Source organism: Lactuca virosa, chromosome 2 (assembly GCF_052849685.1).
Source record: "Lactuca virosa cultivar CGN04683 chromosome 2, Lactuca_virosa_CGN04683_v6, whole genome shotgun sequence".
NCBI classification, from domain to species: Eukaryota; Viridiplantae; Streptophyta; class Magnoliopsida; order Asterales; family Asteraceae; genus Lactuca; species Lactuca virosa.
The window spans coordinates 96845558-96867399 of record NC_136427.1 but is presented as its reverse complement, the minus strand read 5'-3'; the positions used below and the strand labels follow the sequence as shown (position 1 = coordinate 96867399).

Here is a 21842-nt window from a genome sequence, read left to right as displayed (position 1 = left end):
ATATATATATATATATATATATATATATATATATATATATATATATATATATCAAAACTCGGGATGTCATGTTCCGATACAGATCAAAAGCATAAACAAGACACTATAAGCCTTTCAACAGTTATTTACAACTACTGGCCTATAATCAAAAATCTCTTATCGTCCTCCGACTATGCTCAGGGTCCACTACCTGTAATCATAAAAAGCTAAGTGGGTCAGGCTTGGGAGCCTGGTGAGCATATAGGGTTTTCAACCCACAATAATAATAACATATTAAGTTCACCAATCAACAATAACCCTGATTACCCATTCCCGTTGTCCTCACTTTACGTCCCTAAACACCTAACACAAGGGACTTAGCCTAAGGAATATCATCAAGTTGGACACTGCTGCTAAGGGTACTCCTCAGCCATACATGTCCTAAAGGCAACCATGAGGGGGATTGGAGTACACCAATGAACATTTAGTTCATCAACACCTACAAGTTGCGAACTTGCTAGTGTACCACTGGACTGTCTAGAAAGGTTCGTGATCGTCATCTATACTCCGCTAGACGACTACAACGATAACACCAACAACAACACCGACACCGAGGCCTCTCATCATTTTTAACACCCACCGACTATTTTGTCTACCCATGTTCTACCCAACATATTTGTAGATAAAATACATATACAGTTTAAAACTTTTATAAAACATCAATTCAACAGTCACCTCAAATAAACAATTAACATATTTACACATAACACGTATTTTAAGGTAAATATTTCATATCTATGTGTAAATTGAAAGTAACTACACACTCACATGATTTGATGATAATCGGGCAGCAATTCGTTTCCTAAAACGTTCGTTTCTAATAAAACTGGGAGTTTTATTGAGAAACCGGGCTCTGCAAAAGTCGGGCTTCGAAACCGAAAAGATAAATTTTCCGGGCTTCACGGGCACTTCGTGGCGTATTCCGGGGCTTATAATTGATACCGGGGCTTCGGGGGATGATAATATGAAAGAAATATGGAGAAAGGGGCTAAAAATGACAAGTTTTCAAAATACCCCCGGGAGATCTCGCACCCCCCTATTTATAGGGGCCGAAGCTCCTGATCCAACCGCTGAGAAGAGGCCACGCGTCGCTGATCCGGAGTTCGCAGGGGAAGGCTCGCACCTGCGAAGGCTTGCTGGCAGCCTCCTACTGGACCGAGGTCTACTGGTCCGAAGTCGGTTCTGGTGGTGGGGTCCGCAGGCGAGGGTGCGCAGATGGCAGCACGTACGAGGGCCTCGGTGGCGGTTGCTGATTGGACCGCGGACTCGCAGTCCATGTGCGAGGCTCGGAGTCGTGGCGTGCGAGGTTCGGATTGGGCCTCCCTTCGGTCAAATCAGAATCTGACACGTGGCTTCGCATGACTCACCATTTCGGACACGTTGCACATGCGAGGCGAGGGTGACGTGGCAACTCGTGATTATGCGAATTTTCTCGGTTTTTGTGCAAAAACTTCTAAAATCCATAACTTTCGCATACGAGCTCCGTTTTTGACGTTCTTTATATGCACGCGTAGGTAAAATTACGCTCTACAACTTCCGTTTAGACTTCGTCGGCTAATTTTGACTTTAATTTTTATATTATTATTTTTAACAGACCGGGACAGGAAATCCGTTAAAAACTCATAACTTCTTCATCCGACGTCCGTTTTCGTCAGACTTTTTACCGTTGTGCTACTATTTACGAGACCTTCGATTCTCGTTTAGGTCGTATCGGCTAAAAATCACTCGATCTAAAATTCGCGTTCTTAGCTGTCTACTGCTAAGCTGAAACTTTGAAAAATCATAACTTCCTCATACGAAGTCAGATTTGGGCGTTCTTTTTATCGAACTTCTCGGTTTAACGAACACTACGATTTTCGTTTAGATCACTAAGGCTAAAAAGTAGTTTATCGAAAACTCACTTTTTACGACATTCAGCACCGAGCCGGTTTTGTCGTGAAACTTCGACAGGTCATAACTTCTTCGTTATAACTCGGATTTCGGCATTCTTTATATATCCGTAATCCTTGTCACGACCACTACAACTTTCTTAATAGATATCGGCTTTATCTAAAATTTAATTTTTGACGCTCATTTTTATTCTTAATTAATTAACTCCTAGTAATTAAGCATAAAACACATAAAACACATAAAATTCACATAATTCCTTTTTCATTTCTTCAAAATGAGTTACAAAGGTTAACCTAGACTATCACCTTAATATTAATGCCTAGGCTAGAAACACGAGTGTTACAAGAATAATTGCAATCGTATCCGGAGTCACCAACAACCTTTTTCTCCTTCTTCTCTTCCTCTTTCTGAGAACCACTTTTGTTCTCCTCTTTCACTTTCTCTGAGTTATAGCTTCCCTGCCAGTTCCTATTTTTGCTTGAGGGAAACTTCTTCCTAGCAAATCGCTTAGGGTTAGACACCATTAAAGCGAAATCTTCGTTTGAGAGCTCGAACTCAGAATGATCTGAATCAGATCCGTCATCAATAACAGTCTTGCCTTTCGCAACCAAGGCTAAAGACCCCATCCCAGACACCACCTTTGCTTCTTTCGTTACTTCACTCTCTCGCGCCTTCAGAATTCCTACAAGCTTCACAAGAATATAGTTCTTGAACTGTTCGTGTGCTTTAACAGTTGACACCACTGCCTTCCATTCTGATCTTAATCCGTTCATGAACGTGACCTTTTGCTCAATCACCTCACGTCCAATCCCGTGCTTCGTCATCTTACTGAGAATATGATTATATCGATTGAAAGTGACACTCAGAGTTTCTTCAGGCTTTTGAACGAACTCGCCAAACTCGGATAGCAAGAGTGTTTGAGTCGAGTGTTCTAGATCTGCGTCTGTGGAATAGAGCTCTCTCAACCTATCCCATATGGCCTTCGCTGTGTCACATGAACTTACAAGACGAAAGGTATATTCTTGCAAAGCGAATCTGATGATCCTCATTGCTTTAATGTTGCTTAAGAGTTTGTCTTTTTCATCTTGAGGCACGTCCTTCACGTCAAGACGCAGTTGGTTGTATTCTTTCTGGGTTTTGATCGTTCTTTTGGTTTCTGTGTGAATGAACTGACCTAGAGTGATTGCTTCCCAAATCAGATAACCATTATCTTCTGAACCTACAACATAATCTTCAAAGTGCATTGCCCAGACTTCATATTCTTGAGGAAAAAGAATCGGGATTTTGGTTGTTGATCCGATGCTGCTTGAGATATTCAAGGATTTGATGTTTGAATCATCTATCTGCATGATGAAAAATCTTTTAATACCTGCAATTAATCAAACTGTAAACACTTATTAGGTTAATATAGAGATCACAGAGTTACGTCAACAGATCAATGACGGCTCTTAACAGATCCAATATTTGCGGAAACCCTAATAATTTCTTCAAACAGAAGAGATGTGTATTAAGTACACAGTCTCCTGCTCTGATACCAATCGATAGGAATAAATCCTTTATGATTGAATAGATTAAAGCAGGTAAACAAGAACATGATATGATCAAATAGGTGCTGAATGATTAATAGTCACGCCTCAGAAGAACTCGATGAAGAATTGCTTCTGTAGAGGCGTAAAGTAGGGTTACGAAGATAATTCTAAGAGGTAACTAAAATACGTAGCATGCATGCACCTTATATACTATAACCCTAGCAGTAAATACGAGTGGACAGGCCCAACTCGTTTATACAAAATGGACTTCAAAATAATAGGCCCAATGACGCAACACTTAATCTTCAACACATAGAATCCAAGAAATAAAATCATGAAATGTGAGGAAGTGCACGATCAAGCCTTCGCCTTCCCGCGATCATCTAAAGTACCTGAAACAAAATCCAAAACTGTAAGCCCGAAGCTTAGTGAGTTTTCCCCCAAAATACCTGCACAACAAATAACACACATATAATAACATCATACTATGGGCCCAATCAACCATCGGGTTGGAATGCCAACATACTATGGGTCCAATCATCCTCGGGATGGTATACCTTCGGCCCACAACCATTGGGTTGGAATGCCCACATACTATGAGTCCAATCATCCTCGGGATGGAATACTCTCGGTCCACAACCATCGGGTTTGAATGCCCTGATCTGTTGGCTCTCGCACAAAGCAGAAAAGCCTCAACCACCAATCAATCATGTGCACATATATCAGATAATCACATAACAGTATAAAGACAGTCAAACCGATCTACAGATCACTAAGCATAGCAATATCCTATCTATCAAGATACTGATCTAACCGATCATAACCAGATAGAAACATCCTATCTACTAGGATACCGATCTAACATATCACACTAATCATAAAGCAGGATATCAATCCAAAGGGCCGGCCTTCATGCCTTCGACCCTTGAGTATAGTGAGAAAAACTCACCTCACAAGTAGTGTTGAACCGATAAAATCGAATCCCAACTCACAGCTCCAAACTCAATTGCCTGTAACCACCATATGACTAATTCCATTAACATCCCAAATTACCAAAATACCCTCAGAAGTCAAGCTTGGTCAACCATGGTCAAATTCAAAGTCAGCAGTCAAGGTCAACAGTCCATGTTGACCCAACTCGTCGAGTTCACCTACTGACTCGTCGAGTTCCTTCATAACTCAGAAGATTGTGAAACGCTCGAGACAAATCGTCGAGCTACCTGAGTAACTCATCGATTTCTTTAGTGTTCAGAAGACCGGGAAAACCCTAATCAACTCGTCGAGTCATCTTACCCACTCGTCGAGTCCACTCAGTATCCAGAAGGCGGGTAAACCCTATCCAACTCGTCGAGTTTTCCTGTCTTAATGTGTTCAGCCCTTTTCAGTCGACTCCAAGGCTCCAAACTACAGATCTAACCTCTTAGGACTAATATACCACGTAAAGTTGCTAACTTTACATGCATGCAAAGCATTAAAGGGATTAAAACGCCAAAACTAAGCTTAATAAGAAGTTTAGGGAATGGAGGAGGGCCAAGACTAGATAAAGTGGGAAAGTTTATATCCATGGAGGCCTAGAGGTGTCCAGATTTGACACCACATCCTCTTGACAAGCCCAAATCCGAGAATGACTCCATTATACCCCAAAAATGACCATATACTTTCATAAGAAGAGATCTAAACAATAAAAGGTCAAGGTATCAACTTTATACCTCAAGGTGGTTGCCAAAACAGTATAGATGTCGGATCTACTGCTTCTCCCTTTGCTCCAACCTCTTTAAGCTCCAAGTTCCTTCACAACCACACCAAAATCACTCTTCAAAGCTCTCACACACACTCAAGAAGGTATAAGGCTCGAACTAGGGTTTTTCTGGATGATAAGGTGGCAAGGGAGGCTGGTGAAGGGACTTAAGATCCTTCAAATAGGGTGCAAACCCTAAAAATTAGGGTTTTCATGCACAACCTCAACTCATCGAGTTGGGGTCCTCCAACTCGTCGAGTTGGTTCCAAAACCATGCGGCCTTATTAGTTTCTACACGACGAGTTGGGGCCTCCAACTCGTCGAGTAGGTGTTGTGTGTTGTACAAAAATCCTTAAAATTTCGTAACTGGGAGTCGGGATGTTACTATATATATATATATATATATATATATATATATATATATATATATATATATATATATATATATATATATATATATATATTAATGCATTCAAGCTCAATAACAGTTCAACCATTTTGCACTTTGTGACATGTTATGGCAACATCAAGAAGCGAGGTGGGATATTTGATTTTGAGCCATGATGAGATTAGCATGATCGAAGTTCCCGGAGATTACATGGGCTGCACATGTGAGCAATAGATGAATTAAACACATACATATTTCCTCTTTTTTAAGTATCCATTGTTGGAAAGATTTGGTTTGGAGTTAAAGTCACGGAAGATGACCCAACATTTTGAAACCCTGTTCGAGGTGTTCGACGATTTGTCTCAAAGATTAAATAAAATAAAAACAAGAAAAAAGAAAAAAGAACTAACAGAAGAAGAAGAGTTATCATGAAGAACTAATGAAGCAATAAACAATTTTTTTATTTAGTTATGGAGGTTTGTAAAGGTGAACTTTTCATTATTTTGATTTTGAGGTTTGATATTTTTCTTTGTCCAGTTGGATGAAACCCGCCTACATGGCAATGGATGTTATTATCATAAGTATGTTACCAATTTTATCAGTAAAATTGGACTTTAAGCCCCTAAAATACAAAAAAATAAAAATAATTAAAATAATTAAAAAAATAAAATAAAATAAAACATAAAACAATTTTTAAAACAAAACCTAAAGTTTATAGGGTTAAAATGTCAATTTTCCTAAAACAAAATATTAATGTCATGCTTGGTAAGATCTTAATGCCTCTTAATAAGAGGTAGCTTTAAATCTTTTAGATTCAAAGCGTTGGTTTAGATCTTATTTTTCTATCTGAATATGAAACTATCATCTTATTCGGTAAGACATGTAACCGCATCTGAAAAGAAAAAAAAACTCGTTTTTTTGCCCTAACTTTACCCTCGTCTCTCCTCTCCCGTTCGTAGAACACCAAGCCTCATCTCTTTTGCCTCTGCATCTTCGACACCCTTGCACCACCAGAGCCGCCACCGTCACACATCAAAGCTCTACGCTTCTTTTGGTATGTATTTCATTTTTAAGTGATGAAATCAACGCTATTTATGTTGATATCGATAGTTCATTGTTGAAATCGGTGACTTCACCTTCACATTTGATGAAAATGTTTGCTAATTTCTTAAAATTAAGAAGATGTTTGGCTAAGTTAAAAAAAAATACTTTTAACTTATCATGGGTTTCATACCGATATACGTTAAAAATAGTTTTTGGCCAGGACATTTAGGAAAAAAAAAAAAGAACTGTTTGAAACCTATCATAAAAATCATTTTGATAAGTCAAATATTTGCTTATCAAAAACTCTTTATTTCACCGTTTAAAAGTAATTGTACCCATTTAACCTAATAACCTTATACACAACAGATTTAACGCCATCGATTGCTGCTCCTGTCGTTGTCTCCTCAAGCGAGCCTTCCCCTGCTCGTCGCCGTTAGCATCTCCTCCCCACCTGCCGGAGATCGTCGCAGCCCACAGCAACACCGGAGACCTTGGACCCCACAGCTAAGGTTCGTGTTTGTTCCTGCTGTCTAATGTCCTTGTCTTTTTTTTTGGTTCCTTGCAGTCGATTTTTTTTTTTGTGCTGCTTTCATCTTCTTTCTTTTCCTTGTTTTCTGGTATCTGTTAGATTAATTTTTTGGTTCTTGAATTTTCTGAATTTTCAATCGATACGTATTATTTGATTTTAATTGGATATAGGTTTAATGGTTTATTAGCTTTTTTGAATTTTTTGGTTCCCTGAATTTTCCATCTGAATTTTCCATCGATATGTATTATCTGAATTTTCCCGTTTTTCTTTGCCTCTGCGTTTGTTGTTTCTTTATTCATGTATTCTGGTTTCAATCAAACAAAATGATAAATATTCCGTGATGGGGAAGATGGGTTGAATTGATGATGGAAAATTTTGTATATGTTAAAACCAATTAGAGATTAGGCTGATTTGTTGCAGATTTTCTGTTCATATTTTTCTGCTCTTAACCTTAAATGTCGTTCCACCAAATTATAACCTCACTTTGAGTTTAGTTTTTCTTCATTTATAATTGGTATTTATTTGTTATTTTTGCTGATTTATTGCTGACTTTCTGTTCATTTTGTTTAGTGGGTTGATTTCTGAAATGTAAGTTGATGAAGTTGCTGATTTTGTTGATTTTTGAAATGTATATGTGTGTATAGCTAAAATATGTTTGCTGAGTTTGTGTTTATTTGCTGAACTATATTGTTGATTTGTTCTTTTTTGATTTATGTTTAATTTGGATGTTAGGTGTTTATATTTTTTTTATAGTTATTCAAGAAGTTGGTTTGATTATTTTAAAAAACAGTTGGTTATTTTATAAAACAGAAATATTTAATTCAACAAAAAATAATATATAAGGGTAAAATGATCATTTTCATAATTCAGCACAACAATTCAGATATTCCAACAAAACAACATGTTACAAATTCAGATCTTTAAAATTCAGACCCTCTTAGAAAGAAATCCAGACCTCTTAAAAATTTAGATCCCTCCAAACAGCCTCTAAGCCAAGGTGAAAAAGTTCGTACATTGGATATAAACCAGAAAAAACACAGTTTTGTTCCCCATTTTGTAAAAATAAACTCTTCGGGTCTATAAAACAACGTCCCGGTTCCTTCTGTGACCTCCAAAACCCTAACCACAAACGATTTTCAATATCCAGTGAAATCAAAGATTTTGTGTTGAGTTGATTAAAGACGATGTCCTACGATGATGTGGAGATTGAAGATATGGAATGGAACGAGGAGCTTAAGGCATTCACGTATCCTTGTCCTTGTGGAGACTTGTTTCAGATCACAAAAGAGGACTTGAAGATTGGTGAAGAAATCGCCAGGTGTCCTAGTTGCTCTCTTTACATCACTGTCATATACAACATGCAAGATTTAGAATTCACCAATCAGAAATCAAAAACAAATATCGAACCCGTGAAGCAACAACCAGTAGTTGTCGCTTGAAGAAAGAAAATTCATGTCATAAATATTGTTTTCCCCTATCCCTATTGTATCAAGTATCAAATTGAGATTTTGATCGAGTATTGTTTGTATGTTAACCTAGGGTTACAATCATTATTAATTTCTTGGTGTTTGGATTTGGGCGTTTGTAATTCGTATGATTTGATTGAGTTAACTGTAAGCTAGTTAGTTATGTCGATAGATTTATAGACAACTGGATGAAACTGAGTACATCAATCAGATTAGGATATGATTTTCTGTTTATGTGTTTGATATATTTTGAAAGCTAATATATTCTACAGACATGCATTAATCCAATCCAATAGAGAAAGCATTATGATTACCATCAGGTGTTGATAGTTGCTTAATTAATTTTCTTTAGAGGATTGATGAGGCAACATGAAGAAATAACATGTGAGAGAAAATATGGATGATTTTGAGGAGCATGTGTCCTATCAAAAAGAGGGAAATCTTAGGATAGATAAACAACAAGTAATCTAATCACTTGAGTATAAAATGAAGAATTTCATATACGAGCAGCAAAAATCAATTCAACATAACTTGAACTAAGGTTCAGAAACATTATGAACGTCTATAAATAAAGGAGTACATGTTAGTTTGTTAGAGATGTGAGAGTTCACTTACTTATGGAGATAAAAGAAATCAAAACAGAACCTGGTTTTTAGCAAACAGTTTCAACTGGAAGTCTTTGATTCTTTTTTATCAAATGAAATATGTATTTTCAACACCAAAATCTAATCTTCATCGAAAGCCAGAAGGTTTTGTAGCGCAAAAAAGGTGGAGGAAGATGGTCGTAAGGAGGGGGTAGGACAGGAGGAACTGTGAGACATTAATTAAATCTACTCTAATAAATGAAGGTTTTTTTTGCCACATGTAATACTCTCATTCAATTTGCCAAATATCATTTTTTTTGTTATTTTGAATTAATTTTTATTTCCACATGTCATTTTATGGGGTTTTCTATTTTAATAAATTCCAAATAATACTTTAATATAATAATTACAATAAATGTAGTAATAAAATTTTTATTAATGGACTTACCTTCTTATTTTAAAATTCCAAATTAAAGCTCATTAGTTTATTTTGTTTGTCTATTTAAATTTAAAAGATAAAAAAATAAATTTTAATAATTCATTATTTTTTTTATTTTTTTATAAATCCAAAGTTCTTAAATATTTATTTTTTTTAATTAACTCATATAATACATGGGTCTTACACCTAGTGTACATAATAGAGATAGTAATTAATATGTAACCTATCTAAAGCCAAGAAATTAATAAATTGCATAATTAGAGAAATGTCCTCTAATCTCTATCATCAAAATCGCTCATCTTAATCTTTTAGTTATTGCTTAAAAGTAGAGGTGGCAATGGGTCGACCTGGGTTGGGTTTGGGTTCAACCCATTTATTAATGGGGTTGAAAATTTCAAGCCAACTCAACCTGTTTATTTAAATGGGTTGATATTTCCAACCCAACCCAACCTTTCAGATAAATTGGTTGTCACCGGGTTGACCCGTTTATGTAATTCCCAACCCAACCTATTAAATAAATTGGTTAAATTTGGATTGATCCATTTAAAATAAAAATAAATAGATAAATTAACTAAACATTACACCATTTAAATTAGTTATAGACTTAAATAAAATTTCAAAGTATGACAAAAGCACAATCACAATTCACATATCCAAAGAAATTGTTCAAATACAACTAAAGATATGTAATTTCTAAGTGATTTTTTAGAGTAACTAGTGTTGTCGGTGCCAAGAAAAAAGGTAGGAATTAGGATTCCATTTTTTTAAAACATAAATAATAATACAAATATTATAATTTATAAAGTAATACTTAGATTAATACATGATAATATTTAAATAATTATTAAATTTAATATAAATTAAAGTTAAATGGGTTGGTGGGTTGAAAACGGGTTGATAATTTTTACCCGACCCAACCTATTTAATTAAATGGGTTAGACGGGTTGACCCATTTAACATAAATGGGTTGAAAATCTCAACCCAACCTGCTAATTTTGGGTTGGGTTCGGGTTGGGTTGATGGATTGGGTCAATTTTTGTCAGCTCTGCCTAAAAACAACGTAATGAACTCATGATAATAATAACAATAAAAAAAAAACAAAGTATCTTGTTTCCTGTCATTTAGTTTGAAACTAAATAAAGTAAAATTAGTAGTTTATTTTTTGTCTTTTAGTAGTTAGAAGGAAAAATGAATTTATATTTTTCTAATGTTGTAAATATTTAACAATCTTAAAAAAAAAACATGTAAACCAAGTTATGGTTCGAGTAAAATTGGGATTAGGACAATCTGTTTATTCATTTTTTTATTTCTTCGAGTTTTATCGTCTTAATTACAAATCATGTTTGAAGTGCTTTTTTGAAATTAGATCCAGTTTTAATTTCGTATTGTAAGTTTAGAATGTTTGGGTATCCATTTTGACTTTTGTCATATGTTCTCAAGCAACCGTTTTGACACTTTGTTGCAGACTTCCAATTATTTTTAAGAACATCTCGAATTACCTCTACCTCTATATATGAATTACTAGTGGTGTACCCACGCAAAGCGACGGCGACGAATAATTTCTTTCAACAATAAGTTTCTTTTATAAAAATGTTATGTTCCAAGGAAAATACATATTTAATACAATATAATCCAAGTTTACGATATTTATGAAATGATACTCACATCAAATAACTCATAAAAAACGGTTCAAGGCCCATTCACACAAAAATAATAAGAATATATAAGAATAGTCGTCTACCCACGTAATGCGGCGAGCGGAAAATACTTTGTTTCGAAAATTAATTTCTTTTGGGAGCGATAACCATTTGGACCATATATGTAAGCTTAACCACCTCCACCGTCTATCTATTAGTCATCGATGGTTTGTCTCATATGATTACTTTTGCAAAACGAAGTTGTTAATCAACCATTTGCGCAATGCAGCGGACGACTAATAATTTGTTTCGGCAATTATTATTATTTTTTATTTTTTTTTATTTGGGGGGGGGACGAAAACCATATTGACCTTACGAAAATTAACAATGCATTTTTATTTTTATTTTAAGTTAAATGTAGAAGTTAAATTGATGTTTGAGTTAAAAAGTAGGAATTTATTTATTTAAGTTAACAATTATCATTTTCAACTAACTTTCACAAGGATTTGTCAATTACGGTTAACAATTGCCACTTTTAATTAGATTTCATTTAACAATTAACGTAGAGATACTCAAAATGAAAGTATGTCATTTTATATAAATTAAAGATACTAAAGTATCCATTTTTTTAAGATTTTGTACATATCTTTGGAAATCCTATTTTGAAAAGAATTTATAAGGTCTATTAAAAACAACATATTTTTTAATAAATATGTTTCTTATAAATAAAAAACATAAAAAATATAATTAAATTTAAATTTTTTATATCCAAGGTAATTTATTTTTTTGTCTTAGCTTTTACATTTTTATGTTAATAAAAAATAACATTTTGATACGTTATTTAATTATATTAAAAAAATGTTGTAACATAGTAATATTCATTTGTTACATAAAGTTTATAAGAACATATTTTTTAATTAATAACTATTAGACACTAATAACATTATTTCACTTCTCTATGTCTTACAAATATACACATAGATACATAAATTCTTATGCTTAAATCGTATTCTCAGGAAACAAAGTAATAATTTGAATGTAAATTTATATTTGTCTGTGTTCTTGTATATTTTCATTTAAATCAATGTTTTGAAAACGGGTCAGGCATAAAACCCGTCACCATGTCAATTTGATGGTTCAACCGGCCCGACTAACCCTAAAATCCGATAATCCATGACATCATAATTAATTTCAATCTTATAAATAAAATACAAAAAGAAAACAAAGATAATTTTATGCATTTCTATATGACTTGAAACTTATTCAAACATCATAAAAAATCATATTTTCTTCTAGACCTACTTGTAAATTCTAAGAAAAGTGTCAACCACTTTTTTAATATATATTAAACAGTATGATTAAAATTAAACAAAATCAATAATATTAATACAATATTTTTCCCAAAGTAAATTTATTACAATAAATAGCTTTTAAAATATTAATGGATATGATAGGTTATTACCAACATATATAATAATTTATTATCTATGATATAATATCATTGTAATTGCAATTTGTATAACATATGTGAGCGATGACCCAAAAATCAAATTCACATAATTAATACTATAATTTATAAACAAAACCAATTTTCCAATTGAATCTTGAATATAACATCAGGTCCTTGTATATGGACAAGAAGGTTTTTTTCACTCCACTTAAAATCATAAGCCTAACAGCAGGTAAATTGAGGTTTGGAACTGGTTTAGTTATGACAAACATATGTAGCAAATGAAGGATAAAGTATGTAGGTTTGTAGGTCTTGGAATGTATTTTAACTCCACCAATACTGCCACTAATTACATCAAATGACAGCAAATTCAGCTTCAAGATAAATAACACGGGAAAGAACATCTTTTTACTTACCAAAGGTGAAGCCTAGGGGAGTGGATTACTCGAAATTACCTTTATGACCTCAAAGCCACCATCCTACTCAGTACTCATATATACTAAACCGGCTACCCAGCAGCCACCCATTAACCATGGATGTTATTGTGTTGATTACTTGGTCTTCTCTCTACTCACGTCCTCACATTTGTGTCTTCTCCCCCTTTTGAGAAACCCCATTTTGTGTCTTGCCACCACCACCGCCATTGTTGCTCTTGTCAAGATTTGCTATTAGGAACTTAGAACGGAAAGAACAAACAAATACAATTTTTTGTGATAAATCACAAATCCAAACACCAAAACACCAGAACAATAGACTTGTATTTATTTGATAGTAAAATGTCCATAAATATGTTTGATAAGTAACAAGTGCAATAAATACTTGTAATTTCTTTAGGCTAAATATAGGAAATAACAATGTTCTTTCTAAACTACAATGCTATAATATAGAAAGATATGAGTAGACACCATATAATCTTTACTATATTATTAAACATATTGTACATTTCTTGAAACTTTAAGAGGTACAAATTTATAAACACAATGTACAACTTGACAAATATGCTTCTTTTAGAACGATACTATTTTATCAAATTAATTACTTCCCTTCTTTATTCCCCCAATCTCGGCCCCTCCCAATTTTGCCTCTCACGTTTATGTTCACATACATATACATATATGTTCTTCACCAAAAACCCTAAATCACGCATCCTCTGGCTCTTTCTGTAAAAACCAAAACAACTAAATCCATCAATACATGTGTCATCGTGCTCTGCCATCGGCACTACCTTATTCTGTATATATTGTTGAAGAAAAGACTGCATCTGTAACTATAATTGTTCAAATATATATATATATATATATATATATATATATATATATATATCCATCTATCTTTCTTTGTTTAAACAAATATCATCACTGGTTATGGTGAATAGACCTCGAGATCAAACACTCTCTGACCATAGTGATCTCTCTGTCTCTCACTAATGGGTGTATCCTTCCATTTTTTTTTCATTTTCTGTTGTAATGTATGTTGCTTGTCGCTTCTCTTTATCTTGTTTCAATCGTAAGAGAACTATTTTAAACGAATTTGAACTTATGATCCATTTCTACAGTTTAATTCTATGATCTACCAACCACGAGTTCGGCTCCCTGCTCTTTTTTGGAGTAATTGTCAATTACTGGCTTCTCACTTCTTTGTTTATGATGTCTTAAGCATATAATATCATTTTCACATGCTTGGAACTGTTTTTCTAAATATCCCTGAATTTTGTTTTGTTTTCATGCTTTTTTTATGATTGTAGAATGGTCATTCCCTACTTTGCTCATCAAACAATTTTTTGATTTATGTGTGTACTGTTTGACCAAGAAACCTTCTAAACTCAAGGTAACCATTGATTTTTGTGTGTATTAATATATTAGGGATCGAGTATAGTGTAATTGTTGGTCAGTTGTTTTCCATTTCTCTTTGTTTGCTTTTCAGACATGGAGTATCTAATACATGAAGTCCCTGTTAGGGACCAGGTATAGTGCACATGTTATTGCAAATGTTGATTTTTCAACCAGATTTTTCATGTTGGATAAAGTGGGAAAAACAACAATAAATCTCATACACATAGAAAAAGTTGATCAAGTCATTTGTAGCTTTTTGGTCTTTTGGTTTATATTAATGTAATCGGTCTTATAATGATTATTTTTTCGTGTAGGATAAAGTGGGGGATAGAAGTAAGAAGTGGATGCTAAGGAGGACTTTCATCGGGTCAGATGTGTGGTGGTTTGAAGGATTTCAAAGGAAGCTTCAGGGGCACATCAAGATATAAGTAAATGAAAATTTCAAAACTCAGCTCACTTTTTTTTGGATTTACAAATTTGATTTCTATCGATGAAATTTGGAAACATAATTGTTATATAGAACATAGATGTTATCAAGATCTGTAATATATTTGGCTCAAAATATGACATTAAAGGAATAGTTATGCATATACATTGGATTCTATAAAAACCAATATAGTTTGACTTTCTAAAGAAAATTAGAAGATGCGAGTTCAACCCGTTACTATCTATTTTTTTAAGTGTATTGTTCTCAAATACAACTATTGATCAAACTAAATATATCAAAAATTGGTTAATGCAATTATAAACCTATCTTGTATACATAAAATAATATGTGGTACTTTAAATAGAATTCCATTTGCTTATTAATTGAAACATTATAACAAAAATTAACCGTCTTAATTGACATTCTTTAATTAAAAAAAAAAGAATGGACATCGGAAACCAGAACTGGCTTCAAAATCTAACATCGGTTCAACGGCTAAAATATGCTTATATTACAAACCAAAACGACAATGTACTTTAAGTGTTAACACAAGATGGCAATGTACTTATGTATCAAGCTTGGACATCAATTAGGTTCTGAAAATTATGGGTTAATGGTTATTCATTTTGAAACAAGGGAAAATATGGAAAGTTCTGCTAAAAGTTGGATATATTATTAGGTCTTACGAATTCATTGACCTTTTCATCTTATAGAAGGAGCAAATAAGTAGCCAAAGGCAGGGGATGTGTTTCCTGAAATGCCCATTATCATTCAGGTCACCCTCTTGATTTTCTTGCTTGTGTTCCATTATGGTCATACGGTATTGATTATATACATTGAACTGGTAACAGGGTAGGAGCAATCATTTTCCATGACCACTCCTTTAACTTTTACTACAACCATATTCAATTGTCTTACTATAAAAAAAATTATTGGTTCGGTTTTTTTTAATGTCTAACGTGATTCAACTCATTCAAGGTTTGATGGCAGTTTATAGTAGTGTATTGTGGTGGTTCAAAACCTATGAATGTTATGCTTAAGTGATGTTTTGTAGGTTTTGTTTTATCTACTTTATTTGGGAGTTGGTCGTTTTTGACCCCATGGTCTCATTCCAAGAAATTTGAAGTTCAATCCAAGATACCATTATCCTTTTGCTGGTGTTTATTGCTTAATCTGTTTTGCTTTACTTTACTGGTGTGTTGTTGCATATGGATATATGGTCCATAATTTGACCATTATGTATTTATACCCACACTAAGCTTTGTCGATGTGATGTTTTAGTGTCCTTGCTTGAAAATTTCTTCCAAGTTAAAAATGCTAATATGTTCATGATTGTTGATGGTGATCAAAAAATTTGTTGGAAGTTTTTTCTTTACGTGGACCGTTTACCCCTACATGGAGTTTATGGTGTGTTGTGGTTTTTGTGCCCCTGCGTGATGACTTGACTGCTTCCAATTCTTTTTAATCGCTTGTTGCACTCTTGGTTGCAGAGTGTTCGGAAGTACTCTTCTCATTTTTTACCATTTTACCCTCCTTGGTTTCAGGTGTTTGTTTTTAAGTTTCTCTTGCTTTTGCTCTGTATTCTAACTCTTTGTATCTGTCCAGCTCTCTGCTGGCTTCTTAATTTATCAAATCATTTACCGTTCAAAAACTTTTAAGTTCTAATTTTCAACTTTTGTTTTAAATATAATTATTTAAGACAAGTTGATCATGGATACGTGATAATTGTTTATTTCATTATTATGTTTGGTGTTTATTTTTTTAAATAAATTGGCCTTTCAAACTTTAATGTTATGTATTTTTGGCTTATATAATTATATAATGACTTTAGCTGCAAAATTATATTTAAATTAAATAGATATATCTGTTTTGTCCTATTTTTTCCATTTATCGATATTCATTTTATCTTACAAAAACACAAATTTATAAGATAATTTTTTCTTTTACCAAAATGTTGGTGACAATTGAGTGCGGTAAATAATGTTTTATGGACCAAAATGCATTTTACTATACTTAGTGACAATTGACTGATATATATTTATTTTAAAATTATTTTAATTAATGAATTTTGATACACATTGTTTATTTTTTATATGTTACGTAGTAGAAATGTACAAAAAAAAACTTGGTTTTCAAGCGGAGTTATTTGAACTGTCGACTTCAATCCAGTTTAATCCCTTAACCAAATAATAAAACCAAGCTAATGGTTATTTTTATGTTATCTTTGTCGTGTCATATCGTGTTTGTCGTATTGTAATGAGTTTGTTTTTGTGTCAATGAAAAAAAACAAGATATCACGTCGTGTCTTGTTAGACACAAACACGACATGATTGTCCAATTTGACAGCCCTAACTAACTGATGAAAACTATTCGCCTAAAGAAAACAAGTTACCTAATAACACAATGTACTTTTAACCCAAAATAGAAAGATACATACATTTTTAAATAACACCCCCCCCCCCCCCCCCCACTTATATTCAACGTCCAAATGAACTAATTGCCTCTAGAAACTATTTTTTGAAAAAACTACTCGCACCTGTCGCTTGGCGCGGGTAAACGGCTAGTACACATATAAATGCCCTTCCATCAACCGGTGAAAGTTCAAGCAAAACCAAAATCAACCACCAACTTAAGAAGCCAGTCTCGTCATTAGAATTTATACACCATCTAAACCAACTCATCAGGTGATTGCTAAGAAAAACCAATCCCAAATCAATTACAAATTAAGAAACCAATATTCTTCCAATATTAGCCTCTAAAATCATATCATGCTATAAATTGCATAACGTTTTTAGGGTATGATCTTCATTAAAAATAAAGATTATGTGATTAAGTTTCAATAATACTTACACAAATATGCTTAAGAAACTAAGAAGGGCATTTATTTCTCTTCCACCATGGCTCTCACTAACTTCCTACGGATGCAAGTCTTCATGACTCATATGCTCGCTCATCTGGATAAGAAGAATATATAAGTAGACCACATGTTCAAAGTACAATAATATGATAAGAAATGTTATTTTTACAGAAAGAACCTTGAAAATACAAATAACTATTGTTTAAATTAAGATAAATATTACTACCTTTCTTTCAAAAGATGTTTTTTTTTTTAAATTCTATGACAGTAGGGAATATTGTTGCAGTCTGTGCTTTTTTTTCCTGTATAACTTCATCAAAATGACTTATTTTTTGCATTTGAAAAGCCAATTCTTTCCCTTTTGACTCATCCTAGTTAACATTCGAACCTTCAAAATGTTCTTTTTCGTACCTACATCATATCATTCATTAGTGGCGGAGAAGGATTTATCAAAATCGTTGACAGGAAGCTACCAGTTACACTACAAAATCCAATGTCACCTTTCGAATGTTCTAACCTGAGAACAATCTGTTGTTTATGGATGAGATGCTAAGATCTGCAAAATTGGAATCATACAAAGGAGATGAGATGGGGGCACACACACAATCACATTACACATGGTCACATACACACTTTTTGTTTTTACCACATATATACACAAAATGAAACACACATACACAAACATAACAAAACACATACACACACCCACAATTCTACAAAAATCTTATAAAACATACATTATGTGGTCAGTTTTACCTCTATGTATGCTAACAGTTCCTACTAATTTACCACAAAAGAATCAAAACAAAGGAATTTGAGTTACTGATGAGGGAATAACAATGGAAAGGGAAAAAAGGTTCAAACCACACATGATGAAGGTAAGACCTAATTAAAGCAGATGTTCATGGCACAAAATGAGAAAACTGAACATCTTTGATCATGTTAAAACAATAGGTACTGATTTCCATTTCTGTGATAATACAGTAAAATAGTTGAAGAACCATCAGAATTTTGAAAAAATTTCAACAACAAAAGCAATTAGCAAAGCTAACTGACAACCACAAAAACTTACCAGATCAAAAGAATTGCAGAGATTGTGTGGGGGTTTGTCGCCGGAGAAGTAGTGTGGGGTAGGAGACAGTGCGAGGTTGAAGACAGCGATAGTGACAGTAATGGGTGGTGGTGTGCTCCCGGTGTAATAGTGGTGTGCAAAAAAGGGAGATTGAGAAAACGGTTCCTATGTGATGCCTGGTGGCGATGGTGGAGCCACTTTAGGGTTAGAGGGGCGCTGGTGTAGGTAACGACAACATCAGGAAGGCGGATGTAGCGATGACGTGAGGAGGCTGGTGGTTATGGAGGCTGCCGGAGATCAAAGAGGGTAAGGAGGGAGACGGAAGAGATTAGGGAGAAACGGCGGCTGAAGATGTGCAAAGGATTTTAGGGTATACGCATAGGAAATCTAAGACCTAACAGATGAGATCTCAGGAATACATTTGCATTGCAAGCTTAATAAAATTGTACATGATGTTATAATAATTGTACCTCTTAATTTTCAAGAAACATGTAATATGCTTTATATAATAGTAAAGATAAAAGATGATCACCAATAATCTCCACACGAACATACCCCATCAACAAAGTGATGAAACCTGTAATTATCTCTCATTATAATCTCCCTTTTTTCAACAATAGACATATACTTAATAGCTGAATGACAATCTGGAATCTCAAATTCTTAATAATCCTTAAAGGCATCGAATCCCATGAACTACTAATCATCCCAAAAGCCAACGCAAGCTTCTCACTATGTCCACATAACATCATTTCCTTTTCCCATTCCTCCATCTTTTGCATTACAAACTTAGGGTGCGTTTGGTTGTGGAAAACTGTTTACATTTTCTAAGAAAATGTTTTCAGAAAATAGAGTTGAGTTTTCGTTTTCAAATTTCAATGAAAATTTTAGACAATGCGTTTGGTTGAAACCGGGGGAGTTTTTATTTTCCATCTTAGAAATTTGGAAAACTTTGAAAAACTGCAAAAATCACTTTTCTAAGTTACATACAATTTGGAAAACTGCAAATTTTCATTTTCTTGGAAAATTTTGGAAAACTAAGGGTGTGTTTGGTTGTGGAAAACTGTTTTCATTTTCTAAGAAAATGTTTTTAGAAAATAGAGTTGAGTTTTCGTTTTTAATTTTCAAAGAAAACGCGTTTGGTTGAAACCGGAGGAGTTTTCATTTTACATCTTAGAAATTTGGAAAACTGTAAAAATCACTTTTCTAATTCACATACAATTTAGAAAACTGAAAATTTTCATTTTCTTGGAAAATTTTGGAAAACTGAACAAACCAAACGCGTTTTCAAAATATCCGTTTTTCTTGGAAAATTTTCCTAGAAAACTGGAAAATCTTCCACAACCAAACGCACCCTAAACGAACCAAACGCTTTTTCAAAATTTCCATTTTTCTTGGAAAATTTTTCTAGAAAACTGGAAAATTTTCCACAACCAAACGCACCCTTAGTATCAGGAACATATCCCACTTCTTTAATCTTTATATACAACTCCTCCATCTTTTTTAACACTAAATCCATAAAAGGATACGAATTATCTCCAACAATAAAGCTATAAACTTTCCTATCAACTTCAATCCAGCTACATCCAGGAGCTTTTGTAACCCCTCTCTCTTACCTGTAATTAATGCAGTCCATGACACGATATTTGGTTCTAATTCCCCAAACCCGCCCATTTTTGAGAAATATTTTGCAGCCTCTTTAAATTGTCCATCTTAAGCATAACCACTAAGGATTGTTTTCCATGTAACTCGATCTGGCATCACACCTTTAAGCCTCATCTGATCAACATACTTCAATGCCCTTTTGAAATCTTTCTTTGACATGTATCCAGAAACCATCATGTTCCACATGATAACATCATTTGAACTCATCTGCTCAAACAGTCGTCTTGCAATGTCCATCCTTCCACATTTGATTAACATGTCCAAGAAAGCTCTTTTGACAGAATTATTCCCTTCAAAGCCGATTTTCATCATGTAATCATATACGTCCTTCCCTGCCCTATAATCTTTGAGCTGAGCACACGCTTTGAACACTTTTGGAAACACAAAGTGATCAGGCCGAACCCCTTCCATCAATCATCAAATAAAACAGATTGATTGTCTCCTCGTAATCACCACTTTACAATACAATCCTATCACTGAAGTCCAACTGAACACATTTCTCTCAGGCATTTTATCAAACACCTTGCGTGTCTTATCTATGCAACCTACCATGCTATAAAATTCCAGTAACTGGCTCCCCAGAAACTCACATAATTCGACTCCGAAAACAATCATATGCCCATTGACTTGTAAACCTAATTGCATATTATGGAGTTTACGACAGTTTCGACGAATTACAGAGTCGGAATGAGCACACTAATCCGGGTTTGTTAAATCCATTGAGTGGAGGGAAGTGGCAACATTCATCAGCATTAACTCGTTTTCTAGGACATAATTGGATACGATTTGATGGGTAATATTGGATTTTGAAGAATTTACATACTTGGTTATGGTAGAAAACTGATGATGATGGTGGGAAGAAGATTGAAGATTTAAGCGAATTGTTAGAGGGTTTTGAAGGCACAGATTGTTGTGATGAAGGGCGAATGGAGCTGAATAAATGGCCATTGAATCAGGTAAGTGTAGATGGCGCAAAGTTCACTGGATTCATGGACAACCAATATTTTGGTGTCCTTTTTGATATTCATATTAACTTATTTCGTGCGTTCTTTCTTATCAATTTTTATTACATTCAAATAAGTTGACATAAATAATCAATATTAATATCGACTTGAAAAAAAGGATAATGACTTAAAAGGGTAATGAATTTTTCGATTTGTACATATTTGGTCACTGAGTTTTTTTTCGTCCACATTTACCCCTTCAACTTGTTAAACTGTACACATTCAGTCACTCCAGGTTAACCGAGAAAAATG

At 33.9% G+C, this 21842-nt stretch overlaps 1 protein-coding gene and 1 long non-coding RNA gene across 5 annotated transcripts; one reads left to right on the top strand and one right to left on the bottom strand.

Annotated features, from left to right (window-relative positions):
* Window positions 1–6963: 6963 nt before the first annotated feature.
* Window positions 6964–8857, top strand: LOC145159319 (diphthamide biosynthesis protein 3-like). The gene is made up of 2 exons (XM_079078261.1): window positions 6964–7137; window positions 8305–8857. Exon 2 carries the CDS (start codon window positions 8342–8344, stop codon window positions 8594–8596), a length of 255 nt encoding a protein of 84 aa, XP_078934387.1. The 5' UTR covers window positions 6964–7137; window positions 8305–8341; the 3' UTR covers window positions 8597–8857.
* An 8606-nt stretch (window positions 8858–17463) lies between these two features.
* LOC145159318 (uncharacterized) lies at window positions 17464–21633 on the bottom strand. Of its 4 annotated transcripts, none has more exons than XR_013737637.1 (4): window positions 18922–21633; window positions 18076–18405; window positions 17843–17946; window positions 17464–17683 (listed from the first exon to the last, which is right to left on the bottom strand). It is a non-coding gene; the product is annotated as an uncharacterized LOC145159318 (long non-coding RNA). The 4 variants fall into 4 exon arrangements; XR_013737639.1 differs by lacking the exon at window positions 17464–17683 and having other exon boundaries at window positions 17693–17946; window positions 18076–18260; window positions 18367–18405; XR_013737638.1 differs by lacking the exon at window positions 17464–17683 and having other exon boundaries at window positions 17697–17946; window positions 18922–19315; window positions 19392–21633.
* Window positions 21634–21842: the final 209 nt, after the last annotated feature.

What these genes read in the sequence shown, in the direction of transcription:
- LOC145159319 (XM_079078261.1), top strand. Translation starts at nt 8,342, where the DNA reads ATGTCCTACGATGATGTGGAGATTGAAGATATGGAATGGAACGAGGAG.